Here is a 20,414-nt window from a genome sequence, read left to right as displayed (position 1 = left end):
GCTGATAATCCAAATTAAGAGATTGTTTTCTCTTCTCTGGGTGGGGAAGAGGGGGTAGAAACTGATAAATAGTTGGTACTGCGGAGCCCACTATTTGACAAATCTTAGGAGTCTGCATGGCTGGTGAATGCAGGGGCAAAATTAAATCAGCTACAAGCATGTACTGTTTTGCTTATATACTTAGACATGCTACCAGTATAGTCATGGTGTTTTTCGTAAACATAACGCTGGCTACTAGCACGGTCATGATTTAAGTATCAATTTCTTGCTACATATAGCTACACAAACCAATAATGTATTATAGTACAGAGTGAAGCTGGTCCGATGAAGACCCAGACGCTTGCTGCCTTTCCACTATTGAAAAAAAGCACATTAATACATAGTAACACCAAGCCCCACTGAATTTACTGTACTTGACCAGTGTCTTGAATATGAACAGTTAAAGAGTAATAACTCAACTTCACAGGAAACTGCTCAAAAGTTTTATTAAACTTTTAAGTACAAACCTGAAAAGTAAAAAAAAACTCGCAATTACAACGAACTCTTTCCGCACAGAAAGGAAAGGTGCAGAGCAGCACTAATAAATTAAATGTCAATCAGTAAGCAATAGTCAAATATGTCTGCTCTCAAAGAAACAAAAAATACATAGTAAGGCCATAAAAACTGGACAACCACATTTGAAAAACACTTGAAATCAGTTATGTTGTTAAATACTCCAAAGCAGTAACAACAACCAACCAACTAACAACTGGGAAAAAATAAAATGACTTCTTGACAGTCACCACTGGCAAGCTCAGTGCAACATGGGTAGCTACAATTAATGTTGCATTTTCAGCAATGAAAACTAGTTATAATGAACAATGTTTCCCTTTTTTTTAATAAAATACACTGAAAGGGGCAACAGCTACACCATTATTTGTTCAGTGATGTAAGCAGCACTTAAATGTTACAAGAAACCCTGTAAGCATCCAAAACCGATGAAGAAACTGAAACATAAGGCTTTTCTTCATCTCTTGTTTCTCCCCCCCCACAAAAGGCTCAAGTATTTAAAACAATTTACAGGCATATATACAAAGTTTGTTTTTGTTTGTTTTCTTTTTTCTTTTGTAATCTTTATTTTTTTTACAAACATGGAAAGTAAAACACAAATAGAAATGAAGGAAATGCATTTTCACATTTCACAAAGAAATATGCACGTCCTCTAGTGGCTCTCCATTGTGACCATCTCACCAATGAACTGAATATTAATGCTGATTCTGAGTCAAAAGGAAGGATGGAGAAGGAACACAGAGATGAAAGTGGAATTAAAATGGAATGTTACAAAGATTGCACATCTACAAAGGCAAAGCAGGGAAGCCCTGCTTCAATAATTTGATAAAGGACACCATTGTAGGGTTTTTTTTGATAAAATGATTGACAGCACCAAAAACTTTATGAATTTGCTAATGAAAGTCAGGCACAATTTCCTCCAGCCAGGCAGCCTTATTATTACAGATGCATAGTGATGTGCTGGTAAGGAGAAAAATATCACCTTTACTTTACTTTCAAAATCACCATTTTTATACTTTGTAAACCAGATCAAGTATCAGCTGCCATGACTCTAAAAACAATAGTACAATTTTCTAAATAGAAAAGCAAACTTTTCAACTTACACTTAACCAAAAACAACATAAAACTTAGCCAAACTGAAGCAGTTTCTTTCAAGTTTTACCTCCCCCCTTCCTCCAAAAAGCTGCTCGCATGACTGAAATTGCAAGATAAAACACACAGCACTCAACTTCAACCTAGTTCAAACGGGTTTAAAACATCCCACCTGTTCACAGTAACAAAAAAATCAAATGCAAGAGGTTTGCTTCAGCCAAAAGGGCAAATGCAAACTTGGATTACTGTTCAGCCCTTTGACTTGGTTTTTAAACAGTGAATGAAAACACTACTACTGCATTCCAAGGAATACTGCCAACTGCAGCGTCTGGTGTTCCTAAAAGAAATAAGCCAACATTTTAATGCTAAAACAAACTGCTTTTTTTTCTAAAAACAAAACAGAAATCATCTTTAGAGCTAGTGCAAATACAGCTTGCATTCTTCTAGCAAGTACTCACAAATTATAGTACAAAAAAAACAACTGAGTACAAGACTTGGCAACTTCATGGGGAACTTGTAGCACTTCTGGACAAGGACGAAAGTCTAGTTGCTGGCACATCGATGGTCGCTCGCTTTCGAGGTCCTCTTTTCAGTGCAGGCTTGCTGGTACTGGTGTTGGTATTGTTGCTGCTCTTAGCTGCTGCTTTTCCACAGATTTGATTGACTAAATTATTTATTTGATCCTGTAATGTCAAACCATAAAAAATTACTATGCTTCCACAAAAAAACAACTAAAATTTTCTGATACATTTACATGAAATGGAATGAATGTCTGAGTTTAGAAAGTCATAATGCAGTTCCTAGCTGCCTTGGGACTGTGACAAAAAAACAAACTGCTCCCAATTCAACATTAATTGACAGTGCCACTCCAATAGGCCCCAAGATTGGTTGATTTTGAAAATAGAAAGTACCACACTCGTACAGTAAAAGGCAATTGTGTGAGTTGCAGCTGAGGCAGATTGTTAGGTCAGAGTAGAGAGAGCATTAGGTTAGCCTCAATTTTAACCTGGAGTCTGATTCGGGGGCGAGGCAACTCCAAACCACCCCCAACCTTGGCAGCATGAAACCCAGGTGATTTTAACAGGCCTCATTTGCATGCCCATGTGAAAAAGAAGTTTGGGCAGCAGAAGACTACTGCAGGGAGTATGCCCATGTGAAAAAGAAGTTTGGGCAGCAGAAGACTACTGCAGGGAGTAAGTCACAAGGGAGGCCTAAACTTTCCTTGCAGGCCCCGAAGAAGCACTGCTGCATTCTTTAAAAATTAAAATTGCAGTCGGGGCTCCATGACATCATCAAACCCTGGTATGCATATCAAAGAAGGACCCCGCAGGCTTCAGGCAGGTGTTTGTACCGCCCACTCAGAAGAGAAGGTTAAAACTGAAGACGGTAGGATCCATGCAAGCTGTCGGGTGTAAGTTACCTAGACAATTTTAACTGCCTGCAACATCAGTTTGCCACCAGATAATTGGCTCCTTCTGTATCTCGCTGGGCTTTACCTGACCTGAGTGTGCTTGAAGCTGACACTGAGTGGCTCAAATGGAAAGAGTTTCATTTTCCAACACTAACGGCCTCTCACCTTGATAAGCACATGCACAGCAATCATGAATATGGACCCTAGAGACACATTCGAACATAAAATTAATTTTCTCGCGTCTCAACTAGTGATGTATGTAATTTAGTTAATCAATGACATTACTGGCAGAATGTCTGTAATATTGTGTTATTGGACAAACTCTACTGGCAAATACAAACAAGACCCTTCTGCCTAGCAACAGTTTCCAAGGAAATTTTCAAACTATGAGGTACATAATGGCCCAGAAATTGCTGAAAAAATAACAGTACTTTTAATGGCACTCAGCATTATTAATGTGTAAATCATATAGCAACCTGTGGCGAGGAAGAGATACCCCGTGAATTGCAGATCGCTACAAGTTGCTGAACAATTTGCGCTGCTTTCACAGCCTTGTGAAAATGGTAGCTGTAATTTTTTTGCTGCCTCGTGACCCATTGAAGGGGCCATTCAAAATTCCACATGGAAGCGCCAGCTGTGTGGGATCCGTGGAGCGCTGCACAGCTTAAAGGGAACATTGCTCTCAAACTCCCCGTTCTTTTCAAAAACGCATTATATTTACACATTAAACTCGCCAGAAAGTTAGGGCTGGTACTTAATACCATACCTTTTTAATTCGAAAGTTAATACAATGCCAATCAATCTTGCCCGCCCAGAAAGGAAACGGTGAATACTGTTGAGTCTCATTTTTGCATGTAGTAAATTATTCTTAGAGATGCAAAAAATTCACATTTTAATTTATTTTTCTTACTTTTCCTTTGTCTCTTTTTTTCTCTACCCAATCTTTCTTTCCCTCTTTATATCTCTTTCTATACCTGATTTGAGTAATTCACCCCATTTCCTTCTCTGTTGTTCCTGTTGCACTTCCAGCAACTTACAGGGAATTTTTACGAGCTACAGGGTAAGAGGAAAAGTCTAATGGGGCACGCACCACTGCAAAATCTGGGCCAAAATATTCAAGTCTTGGGGGTTACCCATCAATGAGTCTCTGCATACCACCAGTCAATCAACTCCAACTTTCTGCTCAAAGACAGAAGACAAATCAAGCTAAAGGTTAGATGATCTTTTTCATGGAAGTGAAGAGTTCTGTACAGACATTGTGTACAGACAAGAGCACCACTGACAAGGCCTCAGACCAGGTGACTTGCCAGCCCTCTCAAAACAAAACATGGTGCACAACATGGAGGGGAGCTTCAAAGCAGAATATAAAAAGATAGATTACTTGGTGGGGTCTTTTTCATTATTTATATGATGTATATCCTCCGTAGTGGGTTCAGGTTCTGGGGAAACCGCATGCTGAACACAGAATATGTCATGGTGGTGCAGACAGATGGTGTCTTAAAACTCCAGGACCTTCACTATTCTGCCTATTCATTTTAACCTTAAGCTAAGCTTGATTTTGAAAATTGAGACCACCTGACAAAATCCTTTGCTATGAAAAAATCAGTCATGTCGCAAACGAGTCCCAAGTTTTATAAAACAGTGGCAGTAAGTGCTCGAACTCTCAGTAAAGATACTGAACGAATATACACTTCAAAGAACGATAAACCCTCAAATGCAGGTAACTAATGGTTGCGGTCTTCAGTACGCCAATCAAATATACAAAATCAGGCTGAGGCTCAAGCTATAAGTCAGACTGTTTATTAACACACAACAGGCAAATGAATAGTAATCAATACCAACCAGTATGTTACAGCAATTTCAACTTGACTATTTCTATACATCAAAAAAAGACACTCTGCTCCCTGAGCTACCTCTACGTTGACTGAACCTTGAAAATAGATGTCACTTCTTGCACTACCATAGAGGCAAAGAAGCTCAGCTCTTCCATTGGCTGTAGACTGACTGTTTCCTAAAGTAAACTCAGCCTTTGTGGTATCAATCCAAATCTATTGATGGTGTACTGAAAAAAAGCCCATTAAAAAAAATAGCACTTATTTTAACTGCATCAGTTATCCATTCTTTGTCAATCACGTGGAACATCTGTGATAGTTGGAATTTAACATTTTAACCATCCAGCCAAAGATATTATATCACCGGTACAAGCTCATTGTTTTAGCATTCAGTCAACAGTAGCATATCAAAACCACCTTTTGTTTCAACAACCAGTCACACTTACTAATACATATATATTTCCCCATTCAGGCAACCAAACTGAATGCACATCAAATAGGCTGGCCATTTTCCATGGGAACCTAGGTTTTTAACCCTACATGTGCTGTTATTACTAATAAAGAACTCAAAGCAATAATCAGGTTTCATTTTTGTCATGGTCACTTTCCCATGCAGCAACTGAAACCTTTTCATTGTATTCCTGAGTTCTGAATCCTGAAGGAAAACTGTCTGCATATGTCTTATATGGTAAAAACTTGGCCTGCAATGGTACTTTCTGTCAATCAATAGAGATGAGAAAGACTAGAGTGCTCTTTGCCCCTTCCCAACACAGTTCTGAAGACATGTGTCCATGGTAACTGAGATAGATGCCCTTGTGAACTATATACTCTATTGTCTACCAATGAGCCGGTTCTAAGGAGCACAAATTTTCCTTTCTTTTGTACATGTGCACAGTTAATGACAGCCCAGCATACTTTCTGAAGCTTTGTTGCAAGTCTCCAGGGTAACCTGGAAAAAAGGTTTGGGCAGGACAGATTAAAGAACAGTCTATTTGACACTCTCGACTGTCTAATCAAAGCTACTGTTGTAGGTTTTACCCAAGCTTTAATGACAGAGAATATTTAGCTTATGAAAAAGAAATGGCGCAGAATCCTGGGGCTTGATAAGATGCCCGAGTAGATCACCTGCAGCACATCAACAATGCCATGACGACATTTTTGCATGGGTCCTTGATACCATGGTTTCCCCAGAACCTGTCAAGCTGGATGATGCGTCTCCACTGTGAGGAGGATACAGAAGGAGGCAAAATCGGTTTGTAACCAGAAAATATCTACCATCAACAAACCTCATCATAGCGATACATCATCTTCAACCCCCGACAGGATTTCTGCTTTTCTACATGGCGAAGAGCACACTCGAGACAGAAGACAACGTTCTCATTTTCTTGCACTACCTGGGTAGATAACATTTTGTGGGTCAGTACCTAAATTAGCCAACCTGCAATTCAATTTATCAAAATCAAAGATTCTACTGGAGTTCTGAATAGGTACAGTTACAGTATTGCTGGTGTAATATTTGTGACTGTTGTGCAGGCAGAAAAAAGACCATCATATGCTAAACCGTTGTGCTAGTCGTGCATTTGATTTTATATTTACTCCCATTTCTTCTTTGGACAAATTCATGTTCAATACATATTATTAGCAAACCCCAATATTCTTTCCTGCCCCTAAAGGCCATCACCCAAATATTCTTTCCTGCCTCTGTAGACCACTGTCCTAATTTCCTTTCCTGCTTCTACAGGTGAGATGTCGCTATGTTAAAACTGCACATCCCATTTAACTCCAGTAATGTTTAGCAAAGCAGATGCTCCCCATTAAGAATTAGTAATGGAAGGGTTGGAAACACATGCACAGGTCTCCTCTGTCACTGTATCGCGGTATCAATCATGAGTCCAGACTATAATATTTTGAAATATACTATAATGTTTTGAATTTCTGTTTTTTCAAAAATTCTCTTTCACTCTAAGTATTTTTGGAGATCCAGTGTCTTAGATTCCTCCTCTAAGTGAGCTTTTGATCTCTATGTCCCAGAGATGGCTTACACTTTCCCAAGATAGCAAGGTAAAGTTGTAGTGCATCCAGAGATCATCAAATAACTCCCTTCTCCCCTTCACTTTATTTTAGTTTTTAATTTTATCATGTTACCTCTCCTCATCCTCCTCGTCTTCAGAAAACGGCAAAACTACACGACAGTAGACCAGGACTTTTTAAAAAAAGGACTTGCATTTATATAGCGTCGTAATGTATGAAACAACGTAGCACAGTTAAATCTGCACATCCCAGTTAACTCCAGTGCACAATTTGCGCACAGCAAGCTCTCACAAGCAGAATTAAATAGATGACCAGATCATGTGTTTTAGATTTTGGTTGATGGATAAATGTTGGTCAAGGACGTTGGGGAGAACTCCCCTGCCCCTCTTCGAATAGCATCATGGGATATTTTACGACTACTCGAGAGGACAGACGGGGGACTCGGAGTAACGTCTCATCCGAAAGTGCAATACTCCCTCAGTACTTCATTGAAGTGTCAGCCTAAGTTATGTGCTCAAGTCTTTGGAGTGGGGCTTGAACCCATGACCTTCTGTCTCAGAGATGAGTGTGCTACCACTGAGCCAAAGCTGACACCTAACAAATTTAGTTATCAGTCCTAAACTTAGCAGTAGCTGAGGCACACAGTAGACTTTACAATAGTTTTTTTTTTAAAACTTAACTATTTCCTTCAGTAAATAGTAAATAGCAAATAACTAAATAGTTGTGGATGCTAAACTATGTATTTTTGAAGTGGCCTTTTTCCTCTTCTTACTGCCCAAGAAAGTATCTGGCTCAGCATTCTATGAAGACTTCAGTCAAAGTCTCACATTTGATCCAGTCCTTGCTGTATTTTCTCTTCCCTATCCTGGAAAAATTGTAGCTGTCCACCTTTGTTGCGATCTGCCAATTTGGTATAGATCAATCAAAGCTGGGCTTTCCTGTCTATATGACTCAGTACAACGCCATGGTTACTTACTAAGACATAAGACAACCCTTCTTTCATTTAAGGACTTACACTTTTATGTACCTTTTGCATTCCAAGGACATCCCAAAGCAGTTTATAATAAATGAAGTGTAGTCACTGTCATTGCATAGGCAAAGGCAGCAGCTAATTTGTGTACAGATGGAATGACCAGATGATCTGTTTTGGTGATGCTGATTGAGGGAAGAATGTTGGCCAAGTATCAGGAAAACTCTTTGCTTCCTGTTGAATTGTTCAATGGAATCGTTTTCATCCACCTGAACAGCAGACAGGAACCTCAGTTTAATGTCTCATAAGGAAGATGGAACTCCTATTATTTCAGCCTAGATTGAGTGCTCAAGTCCTGGAATGATTCATGAACATTCTGGCTCAGAGGCCAACATTAATCCAGCAATTAAAAGTAATTAATTGGTTCTAAAGTGCTTTGGGGCAGCTGGAGGATGGGAAAGCCAGTTTATGAATGCAATTCCTTTCTTTTCCTGATCTATATCACACCATTCATTTACCCTCCCCTACTCCAAATTTCATGCAGTATTGCAGGCATGTTAATATTCCATTGGGTTTGGCTGGGGAAGGGCACAGGAAAATCTTTAGCAAGAGTGGAAGATAGTAAGAAACAAACCTAAAACAACAATTTGCTTTTGCTGGCTAGTGATTAAACTACAACTGTGCTCAGATACTAGATATTTCCATTCCCACCTCGACCGACCCTCTACTCACCATGGATAGGTAGCACAACTGCTGGCAGATCTGGCACCTCCTCTCCGATGTTTCAGATGCTAACCACTTCCGTGGTTTCTTCTTCATATCCATCATGGACAGGTGGCTGTCATGGCTACCATAGCGAGCTGACGAATGCAAACCCGCATCAAGCAGCTGCTGCCGCTGTCTCGACTCTGTATCCCTGAGTAAATATTGGAAATGTTATTAATTTCAGAGTTGAAAGACTGAGAGCATCATACTACTGGTGGAAGTGTATTATTACTTTACTGTGATTTAGAGAAAAATTAATTTGGCATTTTTAAATTAACCTTCCAACAATGCAGCCATATGAGTAACCTACACATTTTGAACATTACTGCAATACCTTATAATAGCAATGAGGGGAGATCGCAATACAAATAAATACGAAGGCTTGCTCTCATTCAAATGTACAGTGGCTGCATTTCCTTTTAAAGTGGACTAGAATCTTCTAGAAGAACAGTTCGCTCTTTAGCAAAAGCTGCTTTTTCTCTGCAGTACAGGACACTTCCCAGTCTTTCATGTAGGACTCAATGCTAGCAGAGAGAGACACAGTCATCCCAATGGCCTTGGCTGCTTTCCATTCCAGGTCCCAGAGGTGAAAGAACAATGTGTTAAATCACTGCACTGCCAAATTCTCCAAATATGCTTAGTGCTTGCTTTCATTTCACAACAGCTGCTCACTGTGGATCTTATGTTTACATTGCTGCTATTTGGGTTGGCATTTGAAGAATGCCACCCTAATGGTCTGGTCCTCATGTGCTTCCCCCAAAGCTTTATGATTCGCAACTCAAATGTCTCCAGCCATGCCTCATCATTTCACTTTCATCCAGTACTGTACTGACGAGTTGATTATAGGATTTGTTCAGATCAGGAATGCAAGAGCAGAAGCCCAGGTCTACTTCTATAATATAGCAAGGATTTCTCATTTGTGTAAACAGTCGATTCTGTGTATAGCTTTGCTGAGAGGAATCAAGCATCATCTGTGAAAACCAGTCTGCTGTTCTTAAGACAGTTTAACCACAAGTGATGCAACATAAATCTGTCTGAAGATTCTGGTAACTATATTGTCAAAGTACTCACTGGAATCTAGAGCATTCCTTTTTCAGAACTTTAGGTGCATTTTCAGATGTGGTCTCCTCTACATTGGGGAGACCAAACGCAGATTGGGTGACCATTTTGCAGAACACCTCCTTTCAGTCCACAAGCATGACCTGAGCTTCCAGTCACCTGTCACTTTAATTAGCAGAAGGGCCAACAACCAGGGGGCATAGATTTAAAGTAATTGGTATGAGGGTTAGAGGGGATTTGAGATGATTTTTTTTCACCCAAAGGGTGGTGGGGGTCTGGAAACCTCATTTAAAAAGTACTTGGATATGCACTTGAAGTGTCGTAACCTACAAGGCTACGGACCAAGAGCTGGAAAGTGGGATTAGGCTGGATAGCTCTTTGTTGGCCAGCACGGACACGATGGGCCGAATGGCCTCCTTCTGTGTTGTAAATTTCTATGATTCTATTTCTATGATTCTCCGCTCCAATTCCAGTCTGACCTTTGTCCTCGGCCTCTTACACTGTTCCAACGAAACTCAACGTAAGCTTGAGGAACAACTTCATCTTTTGATAAGGCATTTTACAGCTTTCTGAACTCAAGTTAGAGTTCCACAATTTTTGACCACAACCTCTGCCACTACTTTTTTTCCACATATCTAAAACCTGTATTAAGATCGAACAAAACTATGGAACCTCCAAAGGACAATGGTCCTTGGACGAGATTAAAAGGGTCTGGGGAAAAACGACCCGTATGAAAAATAAAGAGCGAACTAGATGGTCCCTAGCGGCTATGGGCCAGATTTGAAACCGGAATGAAATTATAATGCGTTCCCAACATGATCGAGAACTGACCAGTACAAAGGATCAATTGCAAGCAGTTTGTGCACAGCTGCGACAGAAAAAGCTGGAAGCGGAAGTTAAAGATCTTAAAGGTGAAATTAAAGAATGGAAAAAATCATTAGGTCAAGAGACAGTAATAGGAAAAGGAAAATGTATTGATCAATTCCCAGGGTACCCATGTTTGGATAAATTAAAAGCGCAAACCCGAAGACACGACCGAGGAATAGATACGGTTTCTGAATTCTCCGACAATACAGTGTCAGAGGATGATGAAGAATTAGGGGTGTGCTTTGCCCCGTTTAAAAAAAGACAAGTTGTAGTCAAATCAGAAGAGACTGCGGATGAGGGCGGAACCAAAAAAACAAAGAGAAGGGTGTACGAAGAATACTTAGTTCATGATCCGGCAGACCCAGAGAAAATTGAGAAATGGTCCAAGGAATTGCCCAATCCAAAGAAAGGGGGAGTAAAAACGTGGGACCAATTGGACCGCTTAAGAAATATATATCAACTTCATCCCTGGGACAGAGTGCAAATTTTGACCACAATGGTGCCAAAAACACAGGGAAGAAAATTGCACGACAAGATAGATGAAGCTTTGGGGCAGAATGAGCAAGAATTAGACGGAGGATGGGAAGCGATTAAACACTGGCTGCAAGCCTTCAGTCCAGCTAAGAGAGACTGGGGAAAAATTGCAGCCTGCCAACAGAAAGGAACAGAGGAGGTCCTGGAGTATGACAAGCGGTTTAGATGCACGTGGCTAGAACATTCGGGTATGAATAATACGGATGAGGAAATGGATGAACAAGCGTTTGGACCCCTGAAAGCAGCTTTCGTGGCAGGTCTAAAGCCAGAACTGTCCAAAATGCTTAAGGTAGTGTTACCGGACTGGGAAGGTAGAGGAACTACCTTTGCAGCATTGGTGGATCGATGTAACCAATTAGATCGGGATATGGGAGCTAAAGTCCGAGCTGTACAGCCTATGGAGTTGGGGGCCATAAAATGGAAATTAAAAGGACAATACCGGCGGTATTTATAGGGCTGGGTCCACATGAACTAACCACGCCGGTCTGGATAGGCCCAGTAGATCAACCCCTTTTGGGAATGGACGTTCTAATTCAAATAGATTCATCGTTGCATTTCGAGAATGGTCGGGTGACATAGTCAATTAGAACTTTGAAGAAAGAAGAATTGAAGGAACACCCGATATGGGCTAAAGATAAGAACGATTGTGGCCTACTCCAGATGGAGCCAGCATCATTTACAGGGACCAAGCCTCCATGCACTAAACATTATCGCATCAGTTCAACTGCCATCGCGGGAATCTTACCGGTTATTCAGCAATTGGAGAAACACGAGGTGCTTATTAAAACGCATAGCTCCTCCAATAGTCCCGTGTGGCTGGTACAGAAATCTAATGAGACTTGGCGTTTGACTGTCGATTATAGGAAAGCTAACCAGTGTATTGATCAAAAAGCTCCTTTGGTCGCACATCCCTCCACCATTTTTAATGCCCTCAAACTGGAACATAAATTTTGGTCGGTGCTTCTGGCACCGGAGGTTCGACAGTGGTTTGCTTTCACTGTCCAAGGACAACAGTATACTTGGACCTGGTTACCGCAGGGTTTCCACAACAGCCCTACGGTATTCCACATGGCTTTACAGAGCCATTTGCGAGAATTACCTCCCCTGTCATCCACAGTCATCCAATATGTAGACGATATCCTGCTAGCTTCAAACACGGAAGAACAGCATGAACAAGATTTACGAGCTTTGCTGGATCACCTTCGGCTGAAAGGACAAAGCCAGCATCGACAAAGCACAAATATCCCAAGAAGAGGTTGTATACCTGGGACAAAAGATTTCACAAGGAAAGAGAGAACTTACCCAGGATAGAACTGCAGCCATTCGGGCTGCGAAAAAACCCACCACTATTCAGGAACTAAGGTCTTTTTTGGGATTGTGTAACTTTAACAGAAATTGGATTGACTCCTTCACACAGCTTGCTCAGCCATTGAATGATATTTTAAAGGGGAAACGTGCCTCTAAAGAAGCCATCACCCTCACTAAGGAACAGCAAGAGGCCTTCCTGAGTTTGTAAAAGGCCTTGTGTTCGGCACCAGCTCTGGGAATCCCCGACAGTGGTAAGCCATTTATCCTGTTTGTCCATGAGAAAGAAGGATATATGACAGCTATACTGACACAAGAACATGGAGATCGGCAAAGACCTATTGGCTATTATTCGGCAAAACTGAATGCGGTAGCCCTCGGATGGGGAAGTTGCCTCAGGGCCATGGAAGCTACATGTCAAGCAGTAATGATCACTGCGGGTCTAGTCCTCGACCAAAAGCTGATTGTCAAGTGTCCCCACACCGTACACGCTTTGCTGTCTATGAATAGAATGTCTCAGGTGACAGCAGCAAGATGGACCCGCTGGGCAGCAGTTTTGGAAGCTCCTAATCTCCATATCGTCCGGGCCAGCCCGGTTAATCCCGCAACTATGCTCCCGACGTCAGAATCGAGGGAGCAAGAGGGGGGAGAATGTGAAGAGCATGACTGCGTGGAGATTTTAAAAGAAACAGAAGAAGCAGCCTTAGCAGCAGAGGAGCCTCTACACAACCCAGACCTCATCCTGTTTACAAATGGTTCCTCCTTTGTTGACAATGGTACCAGAAAAGCAGGAAGGGCAGTTACAACCTTATATGAGGTAGTGGCAAAAGGATGTTTACCCTCAGGAATGTCAGCACAACAGGCCGAGTTACGGGCCCTGTCAGAAGCATGTCGAATAGCAGAAGGACAGACAGCTAATGTCTACACAGATTCGCGTCATGCTTTTGAAGTCGCTCACGACTTTGGTATGTTATGGCGGAAAAGAGGATTCCTCACTGCTGCTGGTACACCTATCCGAAATGGAAAAGAAGTCCGAGACTTACTGGAGGCCATACAATTACCTCAGGAAGTGTCCATCCTGAAGTGTAAGGCCCATACCAAGGAAAATACCACAGAAGCTCAGGGAAATGCCCTAGCCGACCAGGCAGCTAAAGATGCCGCCTCACAGGGCGCTCCTCCAGAAGAACCAACACAGATGTGCAGATTGAAAGCACTCAGGACTCTGACACGAGATCTTCAAACAATGCAAGGCGAGTGCTCCCGAGAGGAAAAATGGACATGGATTGAGGCAGGAATTAAGCTGTGCGAAGATGGTGTCTGGAGACAAATAGTTACCGACAAGCCAGTCGCGCCACAAGCGCTTATGCCTTTTTTAGCCCAACAGATCCACTCGTGGGGACACTTGGCCTCACAACAGATGACGGCACGGTTCCAGAAAAGCTGGTGGGGTCAGGGATTTAAAAAACATGCCCAGCTGGTAACAGACTGCTGTGTGGTCTGCCAGAAAAATAATTCTGGACCCATCACAGTAATGCCCCAATTGAGGCCCCCTGCCCCTGTCGGACCATTCCAGCATCTGCAGGTTGATTATATATCTCTTCCTTCATGCCAAGGATACACTAACATTCTTGTCATGGTCGACAGATTCTCTAGATGGGTAGAAGCTGTCCCAACTAAAAGAGCCACAGGCAATCACACTGCAAAGGTCTTGTGTAAGGATTACATTCCCCGATGGGGAGTCCCGAGTAGTATTGACTCAGATCAGGGAACGCACTTCACAGGTGCTGTCTGCCAAGAAGTCTGCAGGTTACTGAACATAACGTGGGATTTACAATGTCCTTATCATCCACAATCATCAGGACAAGTAGAGCGAATGAATCGAACTCTGAAACAATAGCTTGCCAAATATCACCAAGAAGGAACACCATGGCCCCAGGCACTACCAATAGAGCTATGTAGCATTAGGGCAACCCCGAACAGAACTACAGGTCTAAGCCCATTTGAAATTATAACAGGAAGACCCATGTCGCTGCCAGGAACTATCGATTTACGGAAAGCTGATGTTCACTTAATGAGTGACACTCTGTTATCATACTGTCAGGAACTAACCAATGCTATTAGTTCTGTTTCCCGACAGGTATCGGCAGCTTGGGGTAATCCACCCGAAGGAGGACTCGACATCATCCCGGGAGTCTGGGTGTATGTGAAAAAGTTGCATAAAGAACCTTTGGGTGCCAAGTGGGAGGGACCTTATCAAGTGTTATTGACCACCCAGGCAGCTGTTGAAGTCCAAGGAAAGAAAGCCTGGATCCACGCTTCACACGTTAAAAGAGCACCCGTAACTGAAGCTGAAATCTAATAAGGATAATTACTTTTCGCGAAAATGTATAAATTTACTGTAGTATTGATTGTAGGTATTCTAGGCATAGGCCTACTTCTTACTAGCCGACCCTCTGCACCAAAGGGAAATAGTAGAGTACCAAGGGAATTACATGTAAATACCTTTTACTTTTATATTGTTTGTTTATGTTGATTAAATGTTGTTGCGACCAGGCGGCTGACCACAGGTGCGACACCTTGCAGGTCCCAGCATACCGTCTGTACGTGGCACAGGGGTATGTTATGCTTAAGGAAAGGTTGTTCACTGGTTGAATTAAGATATTGATTTGGATTAAATTGGAATAGGTTAATTAACCTACTAAAACCAGATTTCCATTGTGGCCACGATGGAACTCGGGTTGGTGTAAATTTGTGTGGAAGCTACTTGTCCGGACATGTGGCGAAACACATCAACAAATTTTAGAAGGAAACTCTATTAACATGTATGAAATTATTTTGTAGAATGTTTAACCAGTGATACCTGAAGTTTTATGATTCAGTTTGTGAAAGAATCAAAAGGGGGGATTGATAGGAGTATTCAAACAGGCTCATTTAGACAGACTGTGAAAATTCACAGACCCCCAAGTCAAGGCTGCTACATGCAGTTTGGCATGTTGCATGAACTCATCAATCAACTTGACATTTTCGGACCTTGGGTAGTGAGCCAATAAGGTCAAAGAAGGAGAGTTCTTTTCTGTAAATTGAACCCGGTATAAAATACAGCCATTTTGACCATGTGTCTCAGTAAGACAAAGAAACTGGCAATCAGCCAGCAGTTTGTTGCTCTCTGCCAAGATTACAAAGTTAAAACTACCATCGGAGTTCGTATTTCATTGGAAATTAAGAGATCTAACATCAATTAAACGGGCTGCTTTGCCTTGGATGGTGTCGCTCTTCTTGTGTGTTGTTGGTAACTGCACTCATCCAGGCAAGTGGAATATATTCCATCATGCTCCAGACCTGTGCATTGTAGGTGGTGAAAAGACTTTGGGGAGTCAGGAGGCGTGTCACTCACCACAGAATACCCAGCCTCTGACCTGCTCTTGTAGCTACAGTATTTATGTGGCTGGTCCAGTTAAGTTTCTGGTCAATGGTGACCCCCAGGATTTTAATGGGGGATTCGGCAATGGTAATGCCATTGAATGACGAGAAGGTGGTTAAACTTTCGCTTGTTGGAGATAGTCATTGCCTGGCACTTGTGTGGCGTGAATGTTACTTGCCACTTATCAGCCCAAGCCTGAATGTTGTCAAGGTTTTGCTGCATGTGCACATGGACTGCTTCATTATCTGAGGAGTTGTGAATGGAACTAAACACTATGCAATCAACAACGAACATCTCTCCACATCAAGGTCAGAAGTGGGGATCATTATTGATGAAGCAACTGCAGCTGGTTGGGTCTATGACACTGCCCTGAGGAACTCCTGCAGCGATGTCCTGGGGCTGAGATGACTGGCCTCCAACAACCACAACCATCTTCCTTTGTGCTAGGTATGACTCCAGCCAGTAGAGAGTTTTCCCCTGATTGCCATTATAATGGGCAATAAGAGGAAATAGTGCATGAGGCAACAGTAAATTAGGTGGATCAAACTGGAAAATCCAAGCCAATTTATCCAGATCTCTGAATACCAGCAGGTTCCCTTAATCTTGTCAACTAGACACACCTACCAGCAAATCTATTATAAGAGCTATCCTTCATATTGTTTACAAAATGTGTAAGGTAGACAAGAGTCCAAATCAGACCTTCATTGGAACTCCCCTTGTCATTGACTCAAAGTCCCATGCCCACTGATCACCCTTTATTATTAAGGCAGTTTCCAATCCAACTAGCCAGTTTATCATTAATTACATGTAGCTCAATCTTTTTCAAGTCTTACATATGTAACATTATCAAATATCTTCTGAAAATCCAAGTAAATTATATCAACTCCATTCATTGCTACGGTTAATTAAATAATTCCTGCAACTTTGTAAGCTATGATCCATTGCTTCAAAACCCAAGTTGCTGCAGTGCATCTTGTACATGATACACACTGTGGCCAAGTTGTGGAGGGAGTGAATGTATCTACTACTACTACTGGCTTCAATGGCTCATGTTCTTCAGTTCAATAGCAATTTATTGGTTGTGAAACGCCATGAAATATCTCAAGGGCATGAAGGTGCTATATAAATCAAGTTCCATCTTTCATCCATTCGAACAACACTGACAGGAGTGAGAAAAATGCTGAAAGTATCTTGCCCCTATTATTAGCCGAATAGTTCTTTGACTTTTTACTCCCATTTTTAAATATCTGGATAAGTCTCTATCCTCCAGTTAGTTCTCTTATACTTGTGCATAAAAATACCCACCTATTTCTCAGCCTATTTCTTCAGTGGAGTAACTAGTGTTACACAACATAATTTCAACCAGCCCTGATGTGCTCTTAACAGCTGATTCATTTGCAGAGGAAAGCGCCAGTGATAATTATTTCTCCAGATCAGTGAAAGCAAGCTAGCTTTCTCTCCTTAAAGGTTTCAGCTAAAGGCGCAAGAAGTACCTGAGTTCTTTCAAAAGTGAAGAGATGTGGCTTAGTGTTGACCCACTTTCCCGCTTCGACTCTGCTGTTGCCATAAGGTAAAGTAGTTTTTCCATTGAAAATGCATTAGCAATGTATCGACGTTTCAAGTCCTGTACAGGCAGACCAAAAACATGGGTTGCATATCTTCTACAGTAAATGGTGACATTCAAATTTAACTCTCTGATGGAGATGAAAGGAGAAGAAATATGCTTGGACTTAAACATCAAATAATTCAACACAATCACTTGCTTTTTGACTGTAGGAATCTAAATAACACAGTTCCAAAATTACCTGCATGGCCCCCAAACTAGAAGAAAAAGTAGAGACCAATAAATACCATGAAGTTTGTTTTGATGGCTTAAAAAAAAAAGTACTTTTTCTAGTTACAGATCAATTTAATTCACCAATAGCAGTTGTATTTTTCAGGCACTTTTTTTTTTTTAAAGTCAAATTAAGATTGCCAGAGATGTACCTCAAATCTGGCACCAAGCGTATGGTCGACAGGGCAGTAGTGATACCCGCCCTCCTATATGGCTCAGAGACGTGTTCCATATACAGTAGACACCTCAAAGCGCTGAAGAAATAGCTCTGCAAGATCCTGCAAATCCACTGGGAGGAGAGATGCACCAATGTCAGTGTTCTCGCTCAGGCCAACATCCCCAGCATCGAAGCACTGACCGCGCTCGACCAGCTCCGTTGGGCGGGCCCCATCGTCCACATGCCCGACACGAGACTCCCAAAGCAAGCGCTTTACTCGGAACTCCTACACGGCAAGCGAGCCCCAGGCAGAGGAAACACCCTCAAAGCCTCCTTGATAAAGTGCAACATCCCCACCGACACCTGGGAATCCTGGCCAAAGAGCACCCTAAGTGGAGGAAGAGCATCCAGGAGGGTACTGAGCACCTCGAGTCTTATCGCCGACAGCATGCAGAAATCAAGCGCAGGCAGCGCTCTTTGCATGCGGCAAACCAGACTCCCCACTCACCCCTTCTCTCAACCACTCCCTGTCCCACCTGTGACAGAGACTGTAATTCCCGTACTGGACTGTACGTCACCTGAGAACTCACTTTTAGAGTGGAAGCAAGTCTTCCTCGATTTCGTGGTACTGACAATGATGATGATCACACACCATTAGAGCATTGGCCAGGTACACCATCCCTCACACAGTAGGACAAGACCGTATCACCGTCCCTCACACTGCAGCTGGCTTTGCCCACCATTCCTTCTTACACAGCACATCTAATCTCAGCAGCCCCAAAAAGCTCATTTAAAAAGTAGTCATTTTACAGGGATATAAAAATAACTTGAGTCTGTTACCTTAGCAGCTTCATAGCCCATATTTAACCACTGGGTAGTTGCAAAATGTACAGCTTCTGAAACACTGTAGCCACAGCAGACTTTAGAGACAAAGGCCCCTGGGGAACACACAATAAATTGTCCACTCTGCTGTACAGTACGCCACACTTTGATTCCCTCCTTACACAGGATCTCTGGAGAGATCTAGAAAGACAAACATTTACCAGTTAGGAACAGAAATACAATTAAATAGCATTGTGTTAGTCCTATAGTCATCATTATCTTTTCACTATAGAAACCACGTGTTAACTGAAAAAGTGAAATAGTATAGTGTGATTAACTCAATCCAGTTCACAAGTATGTTATTTTTGCATTACTACAACAACAACTTGTGTATATATATAGCGCCTTTAACGTAGTAAAATGCCCCAAGACATTTCTCAGGAACATTATAAAATAAAATTTGATGGCGAGGCACAGAAGGTACAATTAGAACAGATGAAAGAGGTACGTTTTAAGGAGCGAAAGGAGGAAAAAGAGGTAGAGAGGTTTAGGAAAGGAATTTCAGAGCTGAGGGCCTTGGTAGCTGAAGGCACAGCTACCAATGGTTGGTTGAGCAATTAAATTCAGGGACGCTTAAGAGGCCACTATTAGAGGAATGCAGATATCTCAGGGTGGGTGAGCTGGAGTAGGTTACAAAAATAGGGAGGGGCGAGGCCATGAAGGATTTGAAAACAAGGATGAGAATTTTAAAATCGAGGTGTTGCTCAACTAGGAGCCAATGTAGGTCAGCGAGCAGAGGTGTGATGGGACTTGGTGCGAGTTAGGACATGGGCAGCAGAGTTTTGGAAAACCTCAAGTTTACGAAGGGTAGAACTTGGGAGGCCAGCCAGGAGTGCATTAGAAAAGTCAAGTCGAGAGGTAACAAAAGGCATGGATTAGGATTTCAGCAGCAGATGAGCTGAGGCAGGGGTGGAGTCGGGCGATGTTACAGAGGTGGAAATAGGCGGTCTTAGTGATGGTTTGGCTATGTGGTCGGAAGCTCATTCCAGGATCAAATATGACAAGGCTGCGAACAGTATGGTTCATAGAAACATAGAAAAATAGGAACTGTAGTAGGCCATTTGGCCCTTCGAGGTTGCACCGCCATTCAATATGATCATGGCTGATCCTTTATCTCAACACCATATTCCCGCTTTCTCATCATACACCTTGATGCTTTTGTGTCTAGAAATCTATATCTCCTTCTTAAATATATTCAGTGACTTGGCCTCCACAGCCCTGTGTGGTAGAGAATTCCACAGGTTCACCACCCTCTGAGTGAATAAATTTCTCCTCATCTCGGTCCTAAATTTCCTACCCCATATCCTGAGACTGTGACCCCCTTGTTCTAGACTTCCCAGCCCGGGGAAACATCCTCCCCGCATCCAGTCTATCCAACCCAGTCAGAATTTTATACATTTCAATGAGATCCCCTCTCATTCTTCTAAACTCTAGTCACCTAATCTCTCCTCATAAGACAGTCCTGCCATCCCAGGAATCAGTCTGATGAACCTTCATTGCACTCCCTCTATGGCAAGGATATCCTTTCTTAGGTAAGGAGACCAAAACTGCACACTATACTCCAGGTCTGGTATCACCAAGGCCCTGTAAAACTGTAGTAAGATATCCTTCCTCCTGTACTCAAATCCTCTTGCAATGAAGGCCAACATACCATTTGCCTTCCTAACTGCTTGCTGCACCTGCATGTTTGCTTTCAATGACTGGT

The 20,414-nt window shown here is 42.1% G+C and overlaps 1 protein-coding gene across 1 annotated transcript in view; it reads right to left on the bottom strand.

The window, feature by feature from the left end:
• Positions 1-468: 468 nt before the first annotated feature.
• Positions 469-20,414, bottom strand: part of LOC139264363 (protein Jumonji-like) — a 447,980-nt gene continuing 428,034 nt past the window's right edge. Inside the window, exons 14-18 of the mRNA XM_070880677.1 lie at positions 18,668-18,850; positions 17,330-17,460; positions 8,618-8,801; positions 6,171-6,278; positions 469-2,324 (exon numbers count right to left, since the gene is read on the bottom strand). Of these exons, the coding sequence (XP_070736778.1) occupies positions 2,145-2,324; positions 6,171-6,278; positions 8,618-8,801; positions 17,330-17,460; positions 18,668-18,850 (786 nt within the window). The 3' untranslated portion in view covers positions 469-2,144. The remainder of the gene's footprint in view (positions 2,325-6,170; positions 6,279-8,617; positions 8,802-17,329; positions 17,461-18,667; positions 18,851-20,414) is intronic.

Source organism: Pristiophorus japonicus, chromosome 5 (assembly GCF_044704955.1).
Source record: "Pristiophorus japonicus isolate sPriJap1 chromosome 5, sPriJap1.hap1, whole genome shotgun sequence".
In the NCBI taxonomy this organism is placed as follows: Eukaryota; Metazoa; Chordata; class Chondrichthyes; family Pristiophoridae; genus Pristiophorus; species Pristiophorus japonicus.
This window is presented reverse-complemented; position numbering and strand designations above follow the sequence as displayed.